General features: G+C 41.5%; 1 protein-coding gene across 2 annotated transcripts in view; it reads right to left on the bottom strand.

Annotated features, from left to right (window-relative positions):
- Positions 1-8589: 8589 nt before the first annotated feature.
- Positions 8590-22038, bottom strand: part of KANSL3 (KAT8 regulatory NSL complex subunit 3) — a 59774-nt gene continuing 46325 nt past the window's right edge. Inside the window, exons 17-23 of one of the 2 annotated variants that reach the window (XM_075207351.1) lie at positions 20901-20982; positions 18217-18365; positions 14394-14515; positions 13074-13296; positions 12851-12969; positions 10996-11140; positions 8590-10020 (exon numbers count right to left, since the gene is read on the bottom strand). In XM_075207351.1, the coding sequence (XP_075063452.1) occupies positions 9548-10020; positions 10996-11140; positions 12851-12969; positions 13074-13296; positions 14394-14515; positions 18217-18365; positions 20901-20982 (1313 nt within the window). In that variant the 3' untranslated portion in view covers positions 8590-9547. The remainder of the gene's footprint in view (positions 10021-10995; positions 11141-12850; positions 12970-13073; positions 13297-14393; positions 14516-18216; positions 18366-20900; positions 20983-22038) is intronic. The other variant, XM_075207352.1, reaches the window with a different exon arrangement.

The following is a 22038-nucleotide window of genomic DNA, read 5'->3' as shown; positions in this document are numbered from 1 at the left end:
TATTGCATATCTTGCTGGACTGAGTTTGTTCTCCTCTGGAGTTTACTATCCGCTGAGACTATTGCCATCATTGACTGTGTTATCTTGTGCCGGATTACCTCAAGTGACTTTCTATTATTGCAGTGCTGTTCAGTCATTAATATATTGTGCATGCTATTGTGGATCAAGTTTAAGGTGCCCGTGTATCCCCTGTATTGCAGTCTCTCCCCGTGCTCCTCCTCACATATATATTCAGTGGTACAACTTGCTAGAGGCAGACCACTGATCCTTGTTTCCTGTGTCACCTGTTCCAGTATCCTCTCACATAGCAGTGGTACAACTTGCTAATGCAGACCACTGACTCCCCGGATACCTCCACTTGGATTCCATTCCTTCACTCAGACAGCGGTACAACTTGCTATCCGCAGACCGCTGACTCTCATCACCTCCTCGTTTCTGTTGGACATTCCTCCTCACTATAGCAGTGGTACAACTTGCTACCGCAGACCACTGACTACCTTCACGTGTCCTTTGTCCATACAGTTCCTCGTGTATTTCTACATCCATATTACCAGTGCTGCTAGTCATAGACTTTCCTGAGCATCTCCATCATCTGCTATTTCCTGTTCCGTGATCACCCTGCTACCAGAGTACCATATTACCATCTATACTGCTCTGGTAAGCCTATCACCTGGTGATCCCTGGGTAAAGACTCCTAGTGCCCGTGACAGTAAGATCAGGCCATGACAGACCCAGATACGGAACCCACAGCCAAAGAGATGCTGCAGCATCTGGTCACCCGTGTGGAGCAACAGGATGCTTGCCAACAGCTGTTACTTCAATGCTACCAGTCGTTAGCCTCCCAAGGACCATCTGGACAGCCTGTTACAGCTAATGTTGAAGCTCCTGTGCTTTCCTCCGTTTCCCCAGTGCCATCCCAGGTGTCTACAGCTCCCACGCTTCACCTGCCTACTCCGTCCAAGTACGATGGAGACCCCAAAACTTGTAGGGGTTTTCTCAACCAATGCTCAGTTCATTTTGAGCTCCAACCCCAAAATTTTTCTACCCACCGTTCCAGAGTGGCCTATCTTATCTCATTGTTTTCTGGACAAGCTCTGGCTTGGGCCTCCCCTCTGTGGGAAAGGAACGATCCTGTATTACAAGATAGTGCCAAATTCATTTCTATGTTCCGAAGTGTGTTCGATGAACCAGGTCGTGTGACCTCCGCTGCTTCCAGCATTCTTCGTTTACGTCAAGGTTCTCATACAGTAGGCCAGTACGTCATTCAATTTAGGATCTTAGCCTCTGAACTTCAGTGGAACACTGAAGCATTAATTGCCGCCTTCTGGCAGGGGCTCTCCGATAAAATTAAAGATGCACTGACTACCCAAGAGCTTCCTTCGTCACTAGATTTGATCTCTCTTTGCCATCGTGTAGACATGAGGTTTCGTGAAAGAGAATCTGAGAAAACAACTCCTGTTAAAGCACCTCTTCGCTCAACCCCTCAGTTTCGTCCAGCTTCACCTTCCGTGATTCCCATGGAGATAGGACGTTCCAAATTATCTTTAGAGGAGAGGGACCGAAGAATAAAGAATAGACTTTGTATCTATTGTGCTGATTCTACGCATATGCTCAATTCTTGTCCCAGGAAATGCCGGGCTCTAACCAATACTGGGGAGATAAGGTTAGGGTTCCTGGAGTCCTCTCCATCTTCTACGAAATTAAGTCTGCGCTTTTGATGTTACGATTTCCTTTGCTACCAAATCCTTTGAGTCTCAAGCACTGATTGATTCTGGAGCAGCAGGAAATTTCATTTCTAAATCCCTAGTGAATCAATGGTCCCTACCAGTGATTACTTTGAAAACACCGATTACTGTGACTGCTATAGATGGATCACGTCTCATCAATGATCTCATCACCCAGAGTACGTCTCCAGTAACGCTTCAGATTGGTGTGCTACACCATGAAGAGATTTCGTTTTTAATTCTTCCTGCTACGACAAGTCCGATTGTCTTAGGCCTTCCATGGCTTCAATGTCATTCTCCCCAGATTGACTGGCGCACTTCTCAAGTTACGTCTTGGGGAGCTGAATGTCATCATCGTTGTCTCTCTCAAGCGGTTTCATTCAAAAGACAGCATTCGTCTATTCCACCAGGTCCTCTTCCACAGGATCCTTCATCTACGGATCTGTGCGATAAGGTTCAGTCTGAACGCCTTCCTCCTCATCGGGCGTTCGTGACGTCATCGGACGTTGAAGATGGATCTCGGGAGTCATCTTCAAAAAGTCAAGTGCTGGTGGTTCACGGTCACCATCCGTCTTTTCCGGAATTTCCTGCCCTCCCTCCCACCCAAGTTCCTGCTGTAGAGACTGTTTGTCAGACCTTCAAAAATATCTATTCTCAGGTCAAAACCTGTTTAAAGAAGACATCTGCCAAATATAAGTCTTTCGCAGATAAGAAGAGGCGGGCTATTCCACCACTAAAAATTGGAGATCGTGTCTGGTTATCTACCAAAAATATTCGTTTGAAGGTCCCATCTATGAAATTCGCTCCTCGTTTTATTGGTCCATATAGGATCATTCAAGTAATAAATCCAGTTTGTGTTAAACTTCTACTTCCTAAGAATCTTCGTATTTCCAATGCCTTCCATGTGTCCTTGCTCAAACCTCTCATCATCAACCATTTCTCGACTCCTCCTTCAGCACCTCAGCCAGTTCAAGTTCATCAGGAGGAAGATTTCGAGATTACTCAGGTATTGGACGCAAAAATTTCGCGAGGAGTTCTCCGTTTCCTCGTTCATTGGAAGGGCTTTGGTCCTGAGGAGCGTTCATGGATCAAAGCTGAAGATCTCAACGCCCCAGCTCTTCTTAAGAAGTTTTATTCCCAAAATCCGGACAAGCCCGGTTCCAGGCGTTCTGTGCCCACCTTTAAAAGGGGGGGTACTGTCACTCACCGAACTGTGAGTGCTTCTTCCCGTACATTTAGGAACCGTGGCCGTCCTCCATCCTGAGGGTCTGCGCATGCGCAGCCCTTTCAAACCCTTCAGTACCTGTCCCTTTAACTTAATTGGCAGATCAGGCAACACTCCCTATATTAAGCACCTGTGGTCAATACCACGTGGCCTGATCTTGGAGTCTCATTCCCCATGAGCCTCTGAAGGTGTTCCTGTGTTTCCTCGTGTATTCAGCGCTGCTGATTCCTGTGATTTCCAAACCACTTCTACCCCTGTGGTTTCCAGACCACTTCTACTCCTGTGGTTTCCTAACCACTTCAACCCTCCTGTGTATCATCGTGACTGTTAGCTGATTCCTATCCGCTGCCTCCGTGCACTACAGTCTTCAAGCCACTTCAACCCTCCTGTGTATCATCGTGACTGTTAGCTGATTCCTATCCGCTGCCTCCGTGCACTACAGTCTTCAAGCCACTTCAACTCTGCTATGTATCATCGTGACTGTTAGCTGATTCCTATCCGCTGCCTCCGTGCACTACAGTCTTCAATCTACTTCAACTCACCTGTGTGCCATCATGACTGTTAGCTGATTCCTATCCGCTGCCTCCGTGCACTACAGTCTTCAAGCCACTTCAACTCTGCTATGTATCATCGTGACTGTTAGCTGATTCCTATCCGCTGCCTCCGTGCGCTTCAGTCTTCAGCTCATCTCATCTCTCCCGTGTTTCCTCGAGACTGCTACAACTGATTCCTATCCGCTACTCTCCGTGCTCAACAGTTCCAGCTCAGCTCTGCTCTCCCGTGTTTCAACGTTGCTGCACCTGCTGGTTGCTATCCGCTACCTCCGTGTATCTGCAGAGTCCTGCTGCTGCTACTCCTCAGTTCTACTCGTCCTACAACAGCTGACCCGCTCTCCGTGCTTCTCCGTGTTCCCGCTGGTCTCTACTCGCCAGTCTGCATCGGATCTGCGCCTCACTGTTTTCATCTCATCTAGATCATCGCTACTCTTCAGGGTCCTCCAGGAGTCCAGTTCTACATACTACTGCTTCCTGAGTATTTGTTCCCCTGCTGGTCTACCTACCTGTGCGCTGCACCTACTTGATTACCGCTTCACCCCTCCAGGGACTTCGCATCCTGCCGGCCTCCAGCCGTTCAGGTATCTCTGCACTCCTGTCTGACAGCCTGCTTCTGAACCACGGTATGCATACTTCTCATTGACTGTGCTGGTGTATTGCATATCTTGCTGGACTGAGTTTGTTCTCCTCTGGAGTTTACTATCCGCTGAGACTATTGCCATCATTGACTGTGTTATCTTGTGCCGGATTACCTCAAGTGACTTTCTATTATTGCAGTGCTGTTCAGTCATTAATATATTGTGCATGCTATTGTGGATCAAGTTTAAGGTGCCCGTGTATCCCCTGTATTGCAGTCTCTCCCCGTGCTCCTCCTCACATATATATTCAGTGGTACAACTTGCTAGAGGCAGACCACTGATCCTTGTTTCCTGTGTCACCTGTTCCAGTATCCTCTCACATAGCAGTGGTACAACTTGCTAATGCAGACCACTGACTCCCCGGATACCTCCACTTGGATTCCATTCCTTCACTCAGACAGCGGTACAACTTGCTATCCGCAGACCGCTGACTCTCATCACCTCCTCGTTTCTGTTGGACATTCCTCCTCACTATAGCAGTGGTACAACTTGCTACCGCAGACCACTGACTACCTTCACGTGTCCTTTGTCCATACAGTTCCTCGTGTATTTCTACATCCATATTACCAGTGCTGCTAGTCATAGACTTTCCTGAGCATCTCCATCATCTGCTATTTCCTGTTCCGTGATCACCCTGCTACCAGAGTACCATATTACCATCTACACTGCTCTGGTAAGCCTATCACCTGGTGATCCCTGGGTAAAGACTCCTAGTGCCCGTGACAATGAGTCTTGTTATATTCATTGTAATGTCAAGAATTATATATTTCCCTATATATTCTAAAAGTACTTCTGCTGGTACATGCAGTCGCTATCAGTCTACTGCTATATGCCGTGGACCCAGTGTATTTATCCCTGTAGTCAGAATGAAACTGACATACTTTCAAAGTATCACAAGAACTGCTTCTTTTAATGTTCTGCATTTGACCCTTGTTTATTCTTCAGTGCAAGAGTACAGGAAAAAGATTCATTTGCTAGCAATGAAACATTTCCAAAACCTGCCATGCCCCCACAGCAGAGGGAAAGATAGAAAATCATTTATTTTAAAGACATTGAGCTATAAACCACAGAAACATTAACTTAAAAAAATTACTATACACATTACTATAAACTGTCAGGAAGGTGTGCAAACAGATTGCTTCTCCTTATATATGCTAAACAAATTCATTTGTAATTTTGCACCACATTAGCCTTTAAAGTGAAGATCATGCCAGATCTGACTATAACAAGCTTGCTTTCATCAATGACCTTATTCTCTCTCACTCCTTTAACTGACTTGCCCTCACTGAATCCTGTATTCCACCTGGTGAAACTGTCTCCGGTGCTCTATCCTTAACACATGCTCTCAGTTGGAGGCATAGGCATCCTTTTATCTCCTAACTGCACCTTCAGTCTTGATTCCCCTTCCCTCTCCTTCGAGACTCACACCATACGTCTTTTCTTCCCTTTCCACCTCCATGCTGCAGTCATCTACTCCTCCCCTGGACCCACCCCTCACTTCCTCGCCAATTTTGTCTTCTGGCTCTCCCATTTTCTTTCCTCCAATCTACTCAGCCTCATCCTTGGGGACTTCAACATCTCCGTCGATACCCTCAATGGTAATTCTACCTCCAAACTGTTCTCCATCACCTCTGCCCATGTTCTCACCTAGTGGACCTCTTTTCCCACTCACCGTGATCAGCATTCTCTTAACCTCGTTAACCAAAACCACAATTCCATCTAATTCGTCATTTCCGCTTTCTGACTATTCTCTCCTTCCACCTCTCCGTCTTCTGCATCAAAAAACCCTGCGGACATTATGCAACGTTCGTGATCTTGACCCCTCCAACTTCTCTGCCACCCTTAAATCACTCTTCTCCCATCACCTCTTTGCCTTGCTCTAACGCAGCAGTCTCCTTTTACTATCTCCGCAGCCTTAGATGAAGCCGCCCCTGCCACACTTCACCTCCGACATTCTAAGCATCGAACTTGGCAATCCAAAGCTCACTCGCTACCTTCAGAGATGCTCCCATTTCGCTGAGCGCCTCTGGAGAAAGTCCCACTCCGATGCAAATTTTATCCATTTTAAAATCATTGTTATCCTATTACGCTGCCATCTTTCTTGTCAAAGTCTTACTTCAAAATTATCTCCTCAGTCCAAAAACCACTATCGCCTCTATTCCACCATCAATGCCCTTCTCTGCCCCATCTCCACCCTCACAGCACATGACTTTGCTTACTTCAAGGGGAAAATTGACTCCATCTGCCATGCTATCTCCCCCTTACAGCTCTCCCTTCCCTCACCCCAGATCTCTTATAATCAGGCTTCAGCCCTCTCCGCTCCACTGACACTGCCCTCACCAAGGGCCACTTCTCCCATCTCTTGCTCCATGACCTCTCTGACGTTTTTGACACAGCAGACCATCCTCTCCTCCTTGACACTCTTCACTCCCTTTGCCGTTGCAGCACTGTCCTTTCCTGATTTACCTCATACCGCTCTGATAGTTCCTTCAGTGTCTCTTCCTCTTGTGCCTGTTGCCTTGAGCAGGGCCCTCTTTCCTCCTGTTCATCTTTGCCTTTAGCTTTCTGCCTCTTCTCTCCATTTTGTCAATTGACTCCTGCCCCAATCTTACCTCTTCTCCATCTCTGCCCCGATCCTGTAAATGGTGCCTACTCTTCTGGGCACAGGTGCAACCCCTTATTCACTAGCCAACTCCCTCCTTCCCTTTCTATCTGTACACTGGAATTCACTTTTACTTCTTTGCCCTGTGCACCTTTCTCTGCTAAGTTAGTACTTGTTTATACTTATTGCACTTTGCTTTTGTACTACCCTGTATGCCATGTACTGTTATCCTATGCTCTGTGTACAGCGCTGCGGACCCATTGTGGCGCCTCATAAAAGATAATAATAATATACATATGAATATATTTTGCACAGTGTCTCAATAAGTAATTTAGGAGATATATATTTATTTACCAACCTGCTGGTTGTCATGTAAAATTCCAAAACCTAAATTAACTGTTAAATCCCTTGCCCTGGTTTACATCTAGGACATATCTCTTAATATAATTCTAACCGTATGGCAGACCCAGATGCCAGTAGCAGAGTCTTCTCTACTCGGACATCATATGTTGACGTGTCAAACAACGAAGAGTTTATACCCATGTACTAAAAAGTACAGTGTATCAAATTCCCTCTAGAGAGCTAAACAAAATAGAAAATTATTTTTATTTACTTTTCTACTGCTGCAAACTGTAACGGACGTACAACGTAGAAAAAATAATAATGTAGTTTTCACATTTAGCTTTGCTTTAGCCAATTGCCTAAAAGTTCATGTTTTAAAAACACTTCTGCAGTGGCATATTGCTTTCAAATGTCACTGAACGGTCAGCTCTGCTTCTTTGCGTGGTGGGTGCCAACCGATGCAACCAGCAACACTTTAGTTGTTAGGGACAGGAGCCGAAGTCACCGAGTTGCTAATGACGCCAGTGCTGGCCCTATGAGGAAGTATATGCATGCCCTGAAGCTGTCATTGCTGTGATTGGTAGTTTAGAAACTTGCTGCTAAAGAACTATAGAAACCTCTGAAGGGACGGTCTTGCTGGGAAAATTTTAATCTTCTATAAATGGAAAAAAACAACTCAAAACATGAGCTCATTATATATATATAAATGAATCTTAGGGTTATGGCTCCAATTAGTTCTTATCTCTGTACATTTGGGTGTGATATTTTCACTCTGACTACACCAACTAATGATTAAAAAGTTTGCAAAATAGAAACAGAAAATAGATAAGTAACAACCTGTAGATTGGAGTCAAGGTCGGCTGGTGAAGGGCAAATATTAGCAATACAGAAATTTACGCCGTACAGGAATTCTGGCTTTCTTTAAAGCATTGATTAGCAACTTGCCATCTTATTTCAATTTCATCTTTCTATAGAGTTCAATAAGCATTGAGGCCGACAGTATGCTACAAAGAGAAGCTCATTTATTTTTAAAGTATATTTATTGTTATGAATGGAAAAACGTCATGTTATTATCTCTGCAGGAGGTAAAATAAAATATCTGTGAAGTAGTTTTCCACTTTAAAAATCATTTTACCAAGTGCCGTCTACCATTTAGTAAGGTAACAGCACTCACATATATAGCCAGGCCTTCCGCTGCTCGGTATTTTACGTATAGATCTGCCTCAATGGTTCTAAGATTTGTAATTAGAGATGCTGTGGCTCTCTCCTGCTTTATTGCTGTATCTTTATTTTACTCAGAAGAGCTATATTAAATATATAACATAAATCCATTCTTTAGGTTGTTACTTGCCTGCACTGCAGTGTCCAGTTCATAGATTACCATTGAAAAGCAATGCTCAGACAAACGGCTGAGGCTTCTCTCACACACACGTATGTACATACACAAAAATTATATAAACTCATGTTTTTGTTCAATTCCACAAATCAAACTAGTCCCAATACATAAATGCAAATATTTTATTTGCTTTGTTCTTCTGTTACTTGTCCATAGAGTTATTTAATCAATTGCTGCAAACTCTACTCTACAATAACACACTGGTGTGCATCAATTTATAGATCATTTTTTTAAATTACACACATTGGGTGTTAAATAGACATAAAAATTAATACAGGTTTGAAAATCTATATTCTGCACATATTTTATAACTATCTACAATGCATGCATCTCGTTGACCTGTACAGTGCAGTCACATATTATGGAGTTTTCAGAAAGTCACACGACCCATATTTTTACATTAGAATTATGTGGTGGTTCCACATACCATATCCATTGTGTATCAGTATGAGCTCCTCTGAAATGGCTGACTGAGGGCCTGTCAACACAAGTTTTATCTCAAGCTGAAGAAAACTGTTCCTTATGATGTGACGATTGCGGTCTCCACATATATGGAATTTAAATATGGTAACCTTCAAGCTGTGCATTTCATCACCATTGTTGTAGAAATCAGAGCGTAGAGGTCAGTAGGTATCCATACCATGCTACATCCTCTCCATTCCATTTGAAACACAGCTCATGAAAGCTCACAGCCCATGTGGTGAGAATAAGGAAAAAATGCTGCCCAAATACCGGAGTACCTATGTAATATTTACATTTAAGTCAGCTCTTTAACTTCCCACATGATACAATTTCTATTATAGCAAAGACTACTTTGGTTACCTTAACAGCATGTAATTGTTCTTTGAGTACAGAACACATTTAATCTTTGTCTAGCTTTCTGCAGTTCTGCCCAAAACACCAATGGGCAATGTTTATTTAATGTTTCCTCTGTAACAGATAAGCGGTCACTCCTCTCAGTCATATTTTTCCTTTCATCTGTTCGATTAGCATTGGTTTTATGAAGCAGGAGGTTTAGAGGACATTCTAGAAAAAGCAATTGTTTCTAGAATTGTGTGTACAAGAGTCATTGTGGTTTTTGATTGGCTGATGTCCCTGGACTTTGAACCATGTTACTAGAGCCAGACAAAGCTATCAGAGCAGGTTGTAGAAGCTGCCTGTTGACCAATGACTCGCGGCTGTGAATTATGGTGCTGCACTCATCAATGACAGACGGTACTCTACCCAGGCTCTCCACAGCACTCATCATATGGTTCCCTGGTGTTTTGTCACTAGCTTCAGTTTTTGCTAAAATAACAGTTTTTGAGGAAGCCTGTAGAACTGGACCAATCTTGGAAAGCACTACTGTGCAGGCTGGATTTGGTGTGTTGCCCAATGACGGGGTAGTGAAAGTCACTGCTCCAGTGGGGACAGCTGTAGAACTTTGTAAAGTCATTTGTTTCAGGGGTAAAGAGGCCAAGTCACTGCCCACAGATTTGGTGAGTGCAGAAAGCTTGGCATCCGACATGACATAAAGTGTCTTGGGTGGACTGGTAGTTACTAAAGAAAAATATATAAAAAAATGCAGTTAATAACAAAACCAGTTAAAAACATCTAGATATCTTTTATCCTTTCAATATCTAGTATATTCTAGTACTGCCACATGTGATAACTTTTTCTCTTGGATTAACATTTCATTTTAAGACACAATTTAAGATATTATTTTACTTATCCTCCCATATTACAGAAAGTAGCAATTCATAGACTATATATAACTACAAGTTTATTACAGCTTCCTATCTTGCCTTGGTATTTTTGTGCTAACAGCTCCATATGAAAATGTTTATGGAGGAAGGAGCCAGCTTTGTTTCTGATTAACACAATAAACTCTTTAGTTGTAGAATTAACATAGAAAAAGTGGTTTTGCTTTTCTACATTTCTTAGTTCTCAGAACAATAAGTTTACAAGACAAAATGAACGGCAGATACTATATCAGTATTTATGTAAAATGCAATAAAAATAATCTTATTTTAAAAAAGATTATGTAAAATGATTGTTAGTGTTGTTGGGCAACACGGTGGCGAAGTGGTTAGCACTTCTGCCTTACAGCACTGGGGTCAGAAGTTCAATTCCCGACTATGGCCTTATCTGTGAGGAGTTTGTTTGTTCTCCCCGTGTTTGCGTGAGTATCCTCCGGGTGCTCCGGTTTCCTCCCACACTCCAAAAACATACTGGTAGGTTAATTGGCTGCTAACAAATTGACCCTAGTCTGTGTGTCTGTCTGTCTGTCTGTGTATGTGTGTATGTTAGGGAATTTAGACTGTAAGCACCAATGGGACAGGGACTGCTGTGAGTGAGTTCTCTGTACAGCGCTGCGGAATTAGTGGCGCTATATATATAAATAGTGATGATGATGATGATTAAACCCCAGCAGATTTTCCCATTGATCCATTGCTGTGATTTATATAGTAGTAATACCAAGTCCTTAATACTTTTATTAATTCACCTTATTCAGCCATAAATGATCGCTCTCACCTGCTGGAGGAGTCACTGCACGCACTATGGACAAGGTTTTTTCACCAGGTGTCCTGTCGCTGGATGCCGATACCTTGCACTGCTCTGTCACAAGAGGGGGAAGAAGTTTACTGGCAGACACCGTGGTGGAAGAAGAGTCTGGTGCCTGGAGATCACAGCAGAGACACAACTTCAGAGGCCAGTTCATGTATAGATATAGGTGTTGCCCTAGTGATAAAGGCATTGTTTTAACTTACCGATAAATCCTTTATCGGTAAGATAAAGACTTATTGATGTTACCTCCGTCACGGATGTAAAGTCCCACAAATAGCTTTTAGATGTAAAAGTTCACACTCCTCCCCTTTCTACTTAACCCTCTCCCATCAACATAGCCCCTGTTCATTCATAAAACAGAGGAACTGAAAATTGGGGGAAAAAAAACAAGTAATAAAAAAACAAACCAAAAACCCTAACAAGAATAATGAGGTAAGGTAAGATGAACAGGCCAACCTGATTAACAACCAACCAGAGAGACATTACAGGATGGGCATGACTCTGCCCCCCATTGGCATTACAGAAAAGGATTTATCAGTAAGTAAAAAATCCCTTTTTCTCTTTCAACAATCAGATGGACAAAGACCTGCGGATGAGCATGACCCAAAACCAACCAGGTTAGGAGGGCATGTCTCTGAAGAGACCAACGTTTGCAGACCTTAACTTTCAAATTTTGCATCAGTATTTACCACTTCACATTGTAAAATCAGTTTCATTGTAAAAGGTGTGTGGGCACGATCTGCCATGGAAGAGATCACCTCTTGCAGGAGGGAACTACAGAGTCTGGGACAGATGGAGACGAGACCTGTCCCAGCCCTTTAGGACACCCCATAGAGGACTCAGGAAGAACCGAGCAAATGGAACTTCCTTTACAATGGAAACTATGATACAAAGCACCTTCATGCTAACGTGAACTGAGACTAAGGATGATGACAGGTGCTGACTGATTAGACCCTAAAAAGCCTAGATCTTGTTGATAGGAAGAAAGCCTTGTTGGAAACAGAAGTTGGTGCTGTGGCCTAAGAACATCATCCGAATACTGGGATGAAGAGAGGACTTGGAAAGGTTGATTATCTAGATGTGTATTTCTACATCCTGCAAGGTGATGTGCCTGTGGACACAGGATTTGAAACCCTGCTTTTAACACTGTTTTTGCAAAAAGTCAAGGTTCAAAGGCAGAAAGGTACTTTCACCACCTGTTGTTTGGGAGTTTAAATTTCTTTAGATTTGCTAAAAATGAGAAATTCCCACAAAGGGCAGCGTAATAAAAAAATACTCAATACTTCACGGCAAATACAACAAGTAGCTCTATTCCACTGGGATCACAGCAATGTGACCCTAGTGGAATAAACATATTAATCCATAAAAGCTTTATGCAACCTGTGCACAGCTTTTCATTGCCTGTAGGTCCATGTAACATATCAACGGTCATTACATCATGCAACCTAGAACTTTCAAAGGCCGACAATGGCCAGTTGTCAGTATGTTACACAAACCTATGGTAACCAACAGATTAAAAAAAAATGTGGCCATGAAAATAGAGGCTGCAGGATCTTAAATATCTAACATGTGCAGAACTAGGGCCCTGGCCCTCCTGTGCAGATCTCCTATCAGCAGTGGGCTAAGAGGAAAGATCCTGAACTTAAATAAAATTAGTCTGCCTAATAAGAGTGAAAGACTTAATCCTCACCAGTAAGTCTGTGTACCCCAAATGGTAGAAAGAGAAAAATATTTATAGACATGTAGACCAGACTCTCACAGTTACAGCAGCTTTATATAGAGCCTGACAGATTTTACTTTAGGCTTTTGTGTTGTTTCTTACCTGTTGGGAGGAATCATTGTGTTTTGGCTGTGCCCCCGCTCCTATATTGGCCTGACTGAGGGTGACACGACTGGGCTGACCACGTAGAGTGACTGTGATAGTGGTTGGAGCCTTTAAACCTAATAGCATAGGGATAACAGGTCATTTCTTTTATATCTAGCTTCAGCATGAGAATTATATTTGCAATATTGCTATTTGTGCACACACAGACACTTATTATTACCTGTAGTTGGGCTGGAAAGCTGTGCCAGCCCAGGGATACTACTAGCAAGTTTTGCTAGGCCACCATTTGTAAGCAATTGATGAATAGCTGTTTGTTTTCCACCAGCTGATGCCACAAAAGAGGAAGAAGCAGTCACCACAGGGATGGTACGCAGGATTGTACCAGTTCCTGTGGTTATTGTAGCCAAGCCTTGGAGGGGGGTTGGAGCTTTAACTGTCAGCGCCTGCCGTGGACCAAACAACGTAGCTATATTACTATTATACTTTATTACAATTAAGCTTTACCAATAGACAGATATAGGAGTGTATACAAGAGAGACAAAGCGATCTTATACTGATAACAATACTGGAACATACATTAAATGGGTTTAATCTCCAGAATATATTTTTATTTTATATTTCCCCTACATGAATCCTTCAATATAGGGCTTCCTACACGGGTATCCTGTGTGTTCGGTTCATTGGGGCGCTGGTATTTAAATTTACTTGGGACCTCTGCTAGACAATTTCCATAAACATCTGAGGAATCTGAGAGATATATGATGCAGAACAAGCAATGACAGGCGACTCCTGATTGGATGGCTGCATGGTTCTTCCAATCGGGAGCTGGCTTTAATTTCTAGCCCAGCAACAAATGAAAAAAAATCTCTGTGCTCAGAGATGAATAGAGAGGCTGCCCAGCAGAAGTCTCTATGGACTGTAAGTACCAGAGCCCTGTTAAATTGAACAAATATTTGATCCCCGAACAAAGGACTAGTATGGGGAAAGAGGCAAGGGGAACTTAAAAAAATGTATAGTAGGGTAAACAGAAAGTGAGAGAGGCATATTCATGAGAACTTTTAGCCAAGGAGATTTGGAAACTAATACAAACAAAGAAAAGTATGGGACAGCTGTTTATAACTCGATGCTGAATTAAACATCTAAAGACATGATGTCCGAGCACAGCAGCACTTCAAGGGTTGCTTCTAAGAGGGGTTAACACATGTAATAAACAGAAGTTTCAAGGAAGTGATCCCGTTTGTTAGTCTTAATCTGAAGGTGAATATCCTGATGTCTCGCAGTGTCCCCCAATGGCAGGAAAGAGAAATGTCCTTTTTTTGCAACATATCTATTTAGCAAATATGGGGAAAGCTGTCAATCCATTTGTTTCTGCTTTGTTAAAGAAGCCTCTCCCTCCTAATATAGCAAGATGCGGGATGAAAGAGAGTATGGTGGACTTGTTTTCCTTTATGAGTATAAACACACCAGTTATTTCATGTATATTACTCAGTAATACACAGACTATATACATAGTTCCTTGTTAGGTGCAGTGCATTAATACCTGTGTGGTGGATCCAGTGTTGGCAGTGGTTCCGGGGAGGGCAGGTGATTTACTTCCTATGTCCTGGAGACTGAAACTTAACCCCTGCAGGAGGCTGCTGGCAGAGGCTGCAGAGTTTGTGCCTAGAAAACATATGACATACCGGTACAAGTCAAGATGGGTACATGACCAACTTTAGAGATGTAATCCTGCTGATTATTACAAACCTGTATGAATATTAGACTCATTGTCAATATTATATTATTGATGGAAAGGATAATAATAGGACAGGAAGATTTACTAATATTGTCCATGCTTAGCATACAGCATCACCTACTGTGCTTGTGGCAGGTGTAGTCACTGGGATTTTGTACTGATTGATAAATACATGCCTGTATAACAAGGGGGGCTCAACCTAAAATTAGCTTAAATATCATCCACAGGACTCAGGGCACTTTGCTATGAAAGCTCCCTCCTATCCCTACTTACAGGGCCCGCCTTCTGAGGGGTATAATGGTCACAAGTGATGATGTTTACGGGCTGTCCATCATACAAAATAAGAAATAATTCCCCGAAACACTGTCTCTCCAGTGAAATCTGATATATTACAGGCAGGTAGTGTCCCATGACTGGCTGGGGGTGGAGAAGAAAAATATGTATGTCCTCTGCAATGTTCCTTCTGTTAGCAATTAGCACTCGGCAGAGGAGAAGTTGCACTGAATGCCAGATGATTTCTTAACTGCTCTGTGTCACACTGATCGCCATGACACTATTGCACAAAGAAAGGCAGAGCTTTGTTAGTGGGACTTCCCCTTCTGCTGTTCACTGCATATAGCTGTCTCTACTGAGCAGGATAAGGGGATATGTCTGGTATGAGTCACATGAGGGAGTGATTTAGTGCTGCTGTGCAATGGAAAAAAACAAGCCTCAGATTAGGGGAATTCCAGTGATTGGGAAGAATTGTTAATGATAGACATAATACAATAGTACATGGAGATTTAGCTATAGCACATTACAGCTACAGGCACCTGGGACCTAGGCCACTTGGGTACTATCAAAAGTATGGTGGCACTATATTAAGGATAATAGATAAATATAGTTCAGAAATATGGATAAAATGTATGCATATTACGGAGTGTTTGGAAGACAGTACAATACATAAATGAATTGATAGGGGAGATGTATATACATAAATCTTCTGTCACCATTAAGTATGAGACACTAAAGACAATGGTAAACGCTATACAATGGGCTTCCTTGCAGTATCTGATCCTAATACATAAATATAATGAGATACTGTATACTAAGGAACTAAATCAGTTACTATATCAGTTCTTCCACTCTCTGATTACCAGGAACAATACACGTTTTTTTTAAATATCTGTACCTGGGATTTTTTCTCTCCAAACAAATCAAATTGCATATCACAACTTCTGTATTCAGGCTGTAACATTCAGTGCTGATTCATATTTAATATGATGTTCTATATGTTGGATGTAATCCCAAATTACTGTTCTTATTTTGTATTACTGGATAGTAGCACAGTAATATCTCTCTTCGTTCATATGTTGGGTACAATTATCAGCATTAGTTCTTATTCTGCATGTATAGAACACTGCAGAGCACCACTTCTATTATTATACTATTATTCTCAGTTTCCAAATGTAAGGGCAGCTGCACAGTGCCACTTCAATTATCCCAGTACCTGTCCTTAATCTGTCATGAATAGACTGCTTAGGACCACTCATTCATGCAGTTGCTTGAGAGTATAGTAATCAATTTCCATCTAGAGTTCATTGTGTATAAATAACATATGTAGAAGGACTTTCCCAGCAGCATAGAAATTATATTGAAATGTTGACTGTTGCAGACCCTTTAAGATTATATGAATTTGGATCAATAGGAACATACAATCATGTGAAAAAGAAAGTACATCCTCTTTGAAACCTGTGTTTTTACATGTCAGGACATAATTCAGTCATCTAGTGCTTACAACGTCCTAAAATGTAATCAATCTAATCTCATGTCACGAATACCCAATAACAGATTTTACTTTGTCATTGTTTATTCCTCAAAAAAATAAGCCAAATTTACAAAAACATAGGATCCTGTATACAAGCATCTAACATGCTGCGGTGACAGGCTTGTATTTGTTTCACCCAAAATATTTCATTAGGTCTGAGCTACAGAGAAAGGCATAGTAGGGGAGGAGTCTGTGGAGCAAACAAGTTTAATTAGTGCCTAAACTCCAGTCCCACCTACTATACCCAATGTCTCGCAGTGTCCCCCAATGGTAGGAAAGAGAAACATAAGATCTGGTATACAAGCATCTAACATGCTGCGGTGACAGGCTTGTATTTGTTTAACCCAAAATATTTCATTAGATACTAGTAGGTTAATTGGCTGCTATCAAAATTGACCCTAGTCTCTCTCTCTATCTGTCTGTATGTTAGGGAATTTAGACTGTAAGCTCCAATGGGTCAGGGACTGATGTGAATGAGTTCTCTGTACAGCGCTGCGGAATCAGTGGCGCTATATAAATAAATGGTGATGATAATTAGATGAGGGAATAGGTGCTGCAGAATGGTTATCGATTTGTAGAAAGGAGGGGCCCCTCCTACTGTCTAGAGCACTCAGCAAGAAGGTTATTGACCATGAGCATGGTTTGGTCAGCTTGCACCTCACACCCAGAGCATGACAAGAGAGGAAACAGAGCTTTTGAACAATAAATCTTCTCGTTAAAAAATAGTAGTAGGTTAACTGTGCTTCTTACTTTAGGAGTCAGTGCTGCTGCCAGCTAGGGAAAGTTGTAGGGAGGAGGATTCATTTGTCCTAAGGGGTAACTAGTAAATATTAATTTTTCCCAGGCGCAAGTGAATAGAGATGAATGCAATGTAAGGGTGTTGCCAATCCAGCTAAACAAATATAGTGTTAAAATTTAAATTTATTAGATATACCATCTCACAAATGTTAGGCAAAATTCAACATACCAAATTTACAATTCTGGCCAGAAAACATCTATACATATAAAACAAGCCTCCTGGGTGTGCAAAAAGATTGTGACACAGGGGGCAACATCCTGCTACTAACTGCAAGTGAACGCTTCCATTTATTCCTGGATACCTAGTGCACATTGCCAACAATCAGGATTTACAAACATCATTACCAAACGCTCATTTGGGACAATTATTTACCAACAGAACCTCAGTGACTAGTATCTGGTTGTTACCAGTAAGTATACTTGTCTGTCTCCAGTGCTAAATACTACTTGGAAATATTTCCAGTTTCATGTGATGCACAGAATTGTAGAGACCAGTATATGTATACAATCTTGTTTGATATGTATTGACAATTTCTGGCCAGAACTGTATATTTGGTATGTTGAATTTCACCTAACATTATGAGATGGCATATCTAATAAATGACAATTTTAACATTATATTTGTTTAGCTAGATTGGCAACACCCTTACATTGCATTCATCTCTTTATCACTTGCACCGGAAAAAAGTCATTTTCAAAATATCTTCCAGTGATAATCAACTAGCAAGAGCAAGAGTAAAAAGGTTTTTGTTGTCTCTATCTTGAAACAAAACAGGAAATATGTTACTAGCTGATACAGAGATCTGTTTCCAGGAAAAAGAAAGGAGAGAAAAGACTATCATGAAAATGATTGAGATGGGATGCTCAGATAACTGAAAAATTACAACTGTAAACCATAAAACTACTCAATGATAATTCAATCACTGCTGTTATATAGAATCCTGAAACATTCTGGTAAACTATTCATTTTCTCCTCTGAACCACCTGACACCCCAGGGATGTATAAAATCTGTGTTGCAGTACCTGTCAATGTTCCAGCCTGCTGGTTCTGCATACCAGGGACAATACTGGACACCAGACGACTCTGGATTGAGTGAAAAGCACTAGGGCCCGATGTGCTGGGGATCAGAACTGATGGTGCTGAGCTGGATGGAACATTTTCAGAACCCAGTCTGTGAAGAGAGATAATAACATAAGAACAGTTTAGACATGACTTGTCAAAGAGAATGTGAGGCAGAGACACATACAGAAGCTTACAAGAAACCAAAAACTTTTCCTTAATCTGTGGACATAATAATACACAAAGTGTTCGATTCAAGTCCGAATGCAACTTGCACACAGGTTGCGTTTTTAAAAAAAGAGCACGGAACAGAAGCATAGTTCTGATCGTATTAAAATCCAAGCGTATCTCAAGAATTTGAAACTAGCTGTAAGTACGCTCTGCCTACACTTGCCATATGTAAACACACAGAACAGACAGCAGTATACGTACAAACGCACATCAGAACACCTATAAATAGGATTTTCTACTCACCATAAAATCCATTTCTCTGAGTACATTGGGGGGGGACACTGTGACAAAAGGGTATATTAGGTGGTATTGGAGTCAGGGCACCTTAAATCTTATATTAAGGATAGCTCCGCCCCTTACTCTGTCCCTCCCATCTGGAGACATCTTCAGTTTTATAACAAAACCCAGAAGGGAAGTGAAACCTCAAAATACCTAGAACCTAAATAGCTAACAACAACCAGCCACTGTGAGGGGAGGGAGTGTAGAGTCCACTATTGGACTCAGAGAAGGTCCGTTTCTGAGCATGCGCAGAGCTATGTCACGAAAGATACGCAAAATCATGAATCAGGCCCAAAGTGGGAACACTGCGGATCTTTGGTGTAAGGAACTTGCAGTGTTTTCTTCACATTTCACACATCAAGAAATTACATCTTAAGCAGTGTCACATAAAATGTAAAAACTCCTCTTTAAATAAAACACTATCATATACAATCTGCATTGAAAATGTTATATTACCATAATTCTTTAAGTAGAGATATATGAATGAGTTAGTATTGGGAACATATCAGATGTGGGTAATGTAAATTAAAATGTACAGTTCTAATTTTCAGAGCAATTATCTGCTTTGGCTTTTAATTGCTGTTTAATAAACTGGAATGCAGAGACCCGGCCTTAGGACAGAAAAGACCCTCTTCCTAAAATCTGGATATACTGAAACTCACATCCTGTATTCAACACATTTATATACACATAGTGTGGGCTCACTCATGAGAATGCAGTCTGTGAAGTGACTAAGAACCGATGACAACATTGAGACACGAGGTATTGCGTGTACCATGCCACAGTCTCTATTTCCCAGCTAACTGACAGGCTAAATATTGGTTCTGCGCAGAAAATAAAGGCCTGCACTGTGTGTAGGTGGCACAAACACATGAGTCATATACAAACACTGCATTATCATCAATTATATCGGTACACCTGAATCTGTTTAGTCAGTTCAGACAAGGAGGTCACATACCCACAACTGACGTCTTTACACAAGTAGCAAAGAATAATATTAATATTTTTTGGCAATTTCAAATGATTTTCATACATATAAACATTTACTTTTAAACAATGTAACATCGCCAGTTTTCTCTCAGTTTAAAGGGAACATACTCAAATTAGGTACAATTGGCTCTCCTGAATGTCACCTGTTCAAATTAGGTGCCTAAATACAACATATCAGAATTTTGAGGCTATTATGTTACACACATACTGTTTTGGCATTCCTAAAAAGAACGTAAAAATACTAATAGAAAGAGCATAGATGCAGCGACACTGGGCACCCACCCTTTGTTACGCTACAGTTCTCCCATTAAATATAGACCAAATAAAAAGAACATTCAGCTGTGTTGTTGTCTCTCTCAGTTTTTTCTTTTCTAGTTCTGTTCGGTGGGGTTTTGTTAGAAAAATAACTGATTGGGATATAGAGGAACAAAGATACCCTCCTGGCTCCTCTAGATAAAATTATGTATGCTTTTTTTCCCCTCTCTGCCCAGTGTCTCAGACCATGCTACCAGCAAAGAAGCCTTACAGTGTTAATTTCTCTCTCTGCCTGGTGTTCTGACCGTTATCCAGCAGTCCGGATCTAAAGTAAATGGTCAGAAGGAATTGGCAGCTTTGCGCACTACCCACAAACAACCAGTTCCAGGTGCTGGTGAAGTAGCCTGCTAGTAGCAAGGTTACCTTCTGACAAGTGGGGGCATCATATCAGTACGCAGTTGACACTTGCGGTCTCTAAGTGGCTTTTTTGTCCAAGCAGCACCAGTAGGAAAAGTCAGTGACGGCAAGATACGGATGTCAGCCCCTAAAACTGGTAACCCTTCCCTGGCTGAAGTAAGCCCCTGTGCTCGCAGAGGTTTTCTATCATGATAATGGTATTTATATAAATAAACATGTATGTCCGAACATTAAACATAAACATGGTGTTACAGTTGACACCTCAGCCCTTCCTCCAATGACATCACTGTGGCATTGGCTGTGCATTATTATTATTATTTTTTTTCACTGAGTATAGCCCACCTAATGTCAGTAACATAATCAGTAGACAAAATCACTAAAGTATTAAGACCGCCTTCCATAACATAGAATTGTTACCCCCAGCTGCCATGGAGACACTACTAACAACTTTGACAACAGAAAAGAAAGTACATACTTAGGTGCAGTGAGCAGGCTCGTGATCTCTTTCGTGCCCACTGAAGACTGGCCAATCACTGCCGTGGGTGAAGACTTTGAGGCTGCATGAACACACAGTAATCACACATTAGACATAGCGCACAACTGAATCCTCTCTGCATGTGTCAGTCCTGAATTTCACAGTTCCCATTCATATACATTTCATTTACTTGAAACCTGCAATGAACCAGCTTTTTAGATGTCACTCTTATTATAAAAACAATTACTGACGTATAACTGTTCAAGACTAGTGAGGCAGAGTGGAGCTTGCAGAGTTCAATGCAATCAATATAAGGAAGAAAGACTGAGAAAGTGTGTACACTTTTCCAAGAGAATGTAGCATCTGTGGTTTCAGTGTGAGGAGAGTTGTGTGCATTTTGGGCAAAATTAGATACCACATTTAGAATTGAAACATCAGTTTATACAATTTTTTTCCCAATAATTAAAAAAATCTGATGTAGAAAAGGAGCAAAATAAAAGTTGAGAGATAAATACAAGTGCCAAAATAAAGGAAAGGCATAAAAAGTGTCTAATTAAGATTAAAAGGACAACACAAGCTGATAGAACAGTTTAAAACCCCCTTTGCACAGATTCTATAAATGTCTGCAACTCTGGTTACATCGAACACCATTGGTCCATGAAAAATTCCATCAGTTGATGTTTTGTTGATGGTGGTGGAAAACACAGTCTAATTGGAGTAAGACCTGTTGACTTTAATACCCAAGGGACATGATTTAAATCATGTTCCATTTTTACTTGTCAAACCATACAGTGCCCTGTGTACAGGGACAGTGCCATCTAGCGCACTTCCATCACGATAAAACTGTTTTACAACAGAATCACTCACAATGGCTTTTTATCATGCCTTTTAAGAGAATGAGTGGACTTAAATCAGAGCAGGAAAATTCACTCCACATCATAATAAAAATTAAGGAGCCCACCAGAAAATGTTTAAGATAAAGCTGTGATGGAAGGTTTTTCTCCTATGCACACCAGACTTCCTGCCTAAAAGTCTACTGAAGACAGATAGTGTGCTTCTCACAGACTGACAACTAAAAATAGAGAAGAACAGCTTGCATTCAGCTGCAGAGAAAGGGTAAATACAATGTCAAACGTTG

Source organism: Mixophyes fleayi, chromosome 4 (assembly GCF_038048845.1).
Source record: "Mixophyes fleayi isolate aMixFle1 chromosome 4, aMixFle1.hap1, whole genome shotgun sequence".
NCBI lineage: Eukaryota > Metazoa > Chordata > Amphibia > Anura > Limnodynastidae > Mixophyes > Mixophyes fleayi.
This window is presented reverse-complemented; position numbering and strand designations above follow the sequence as displayed.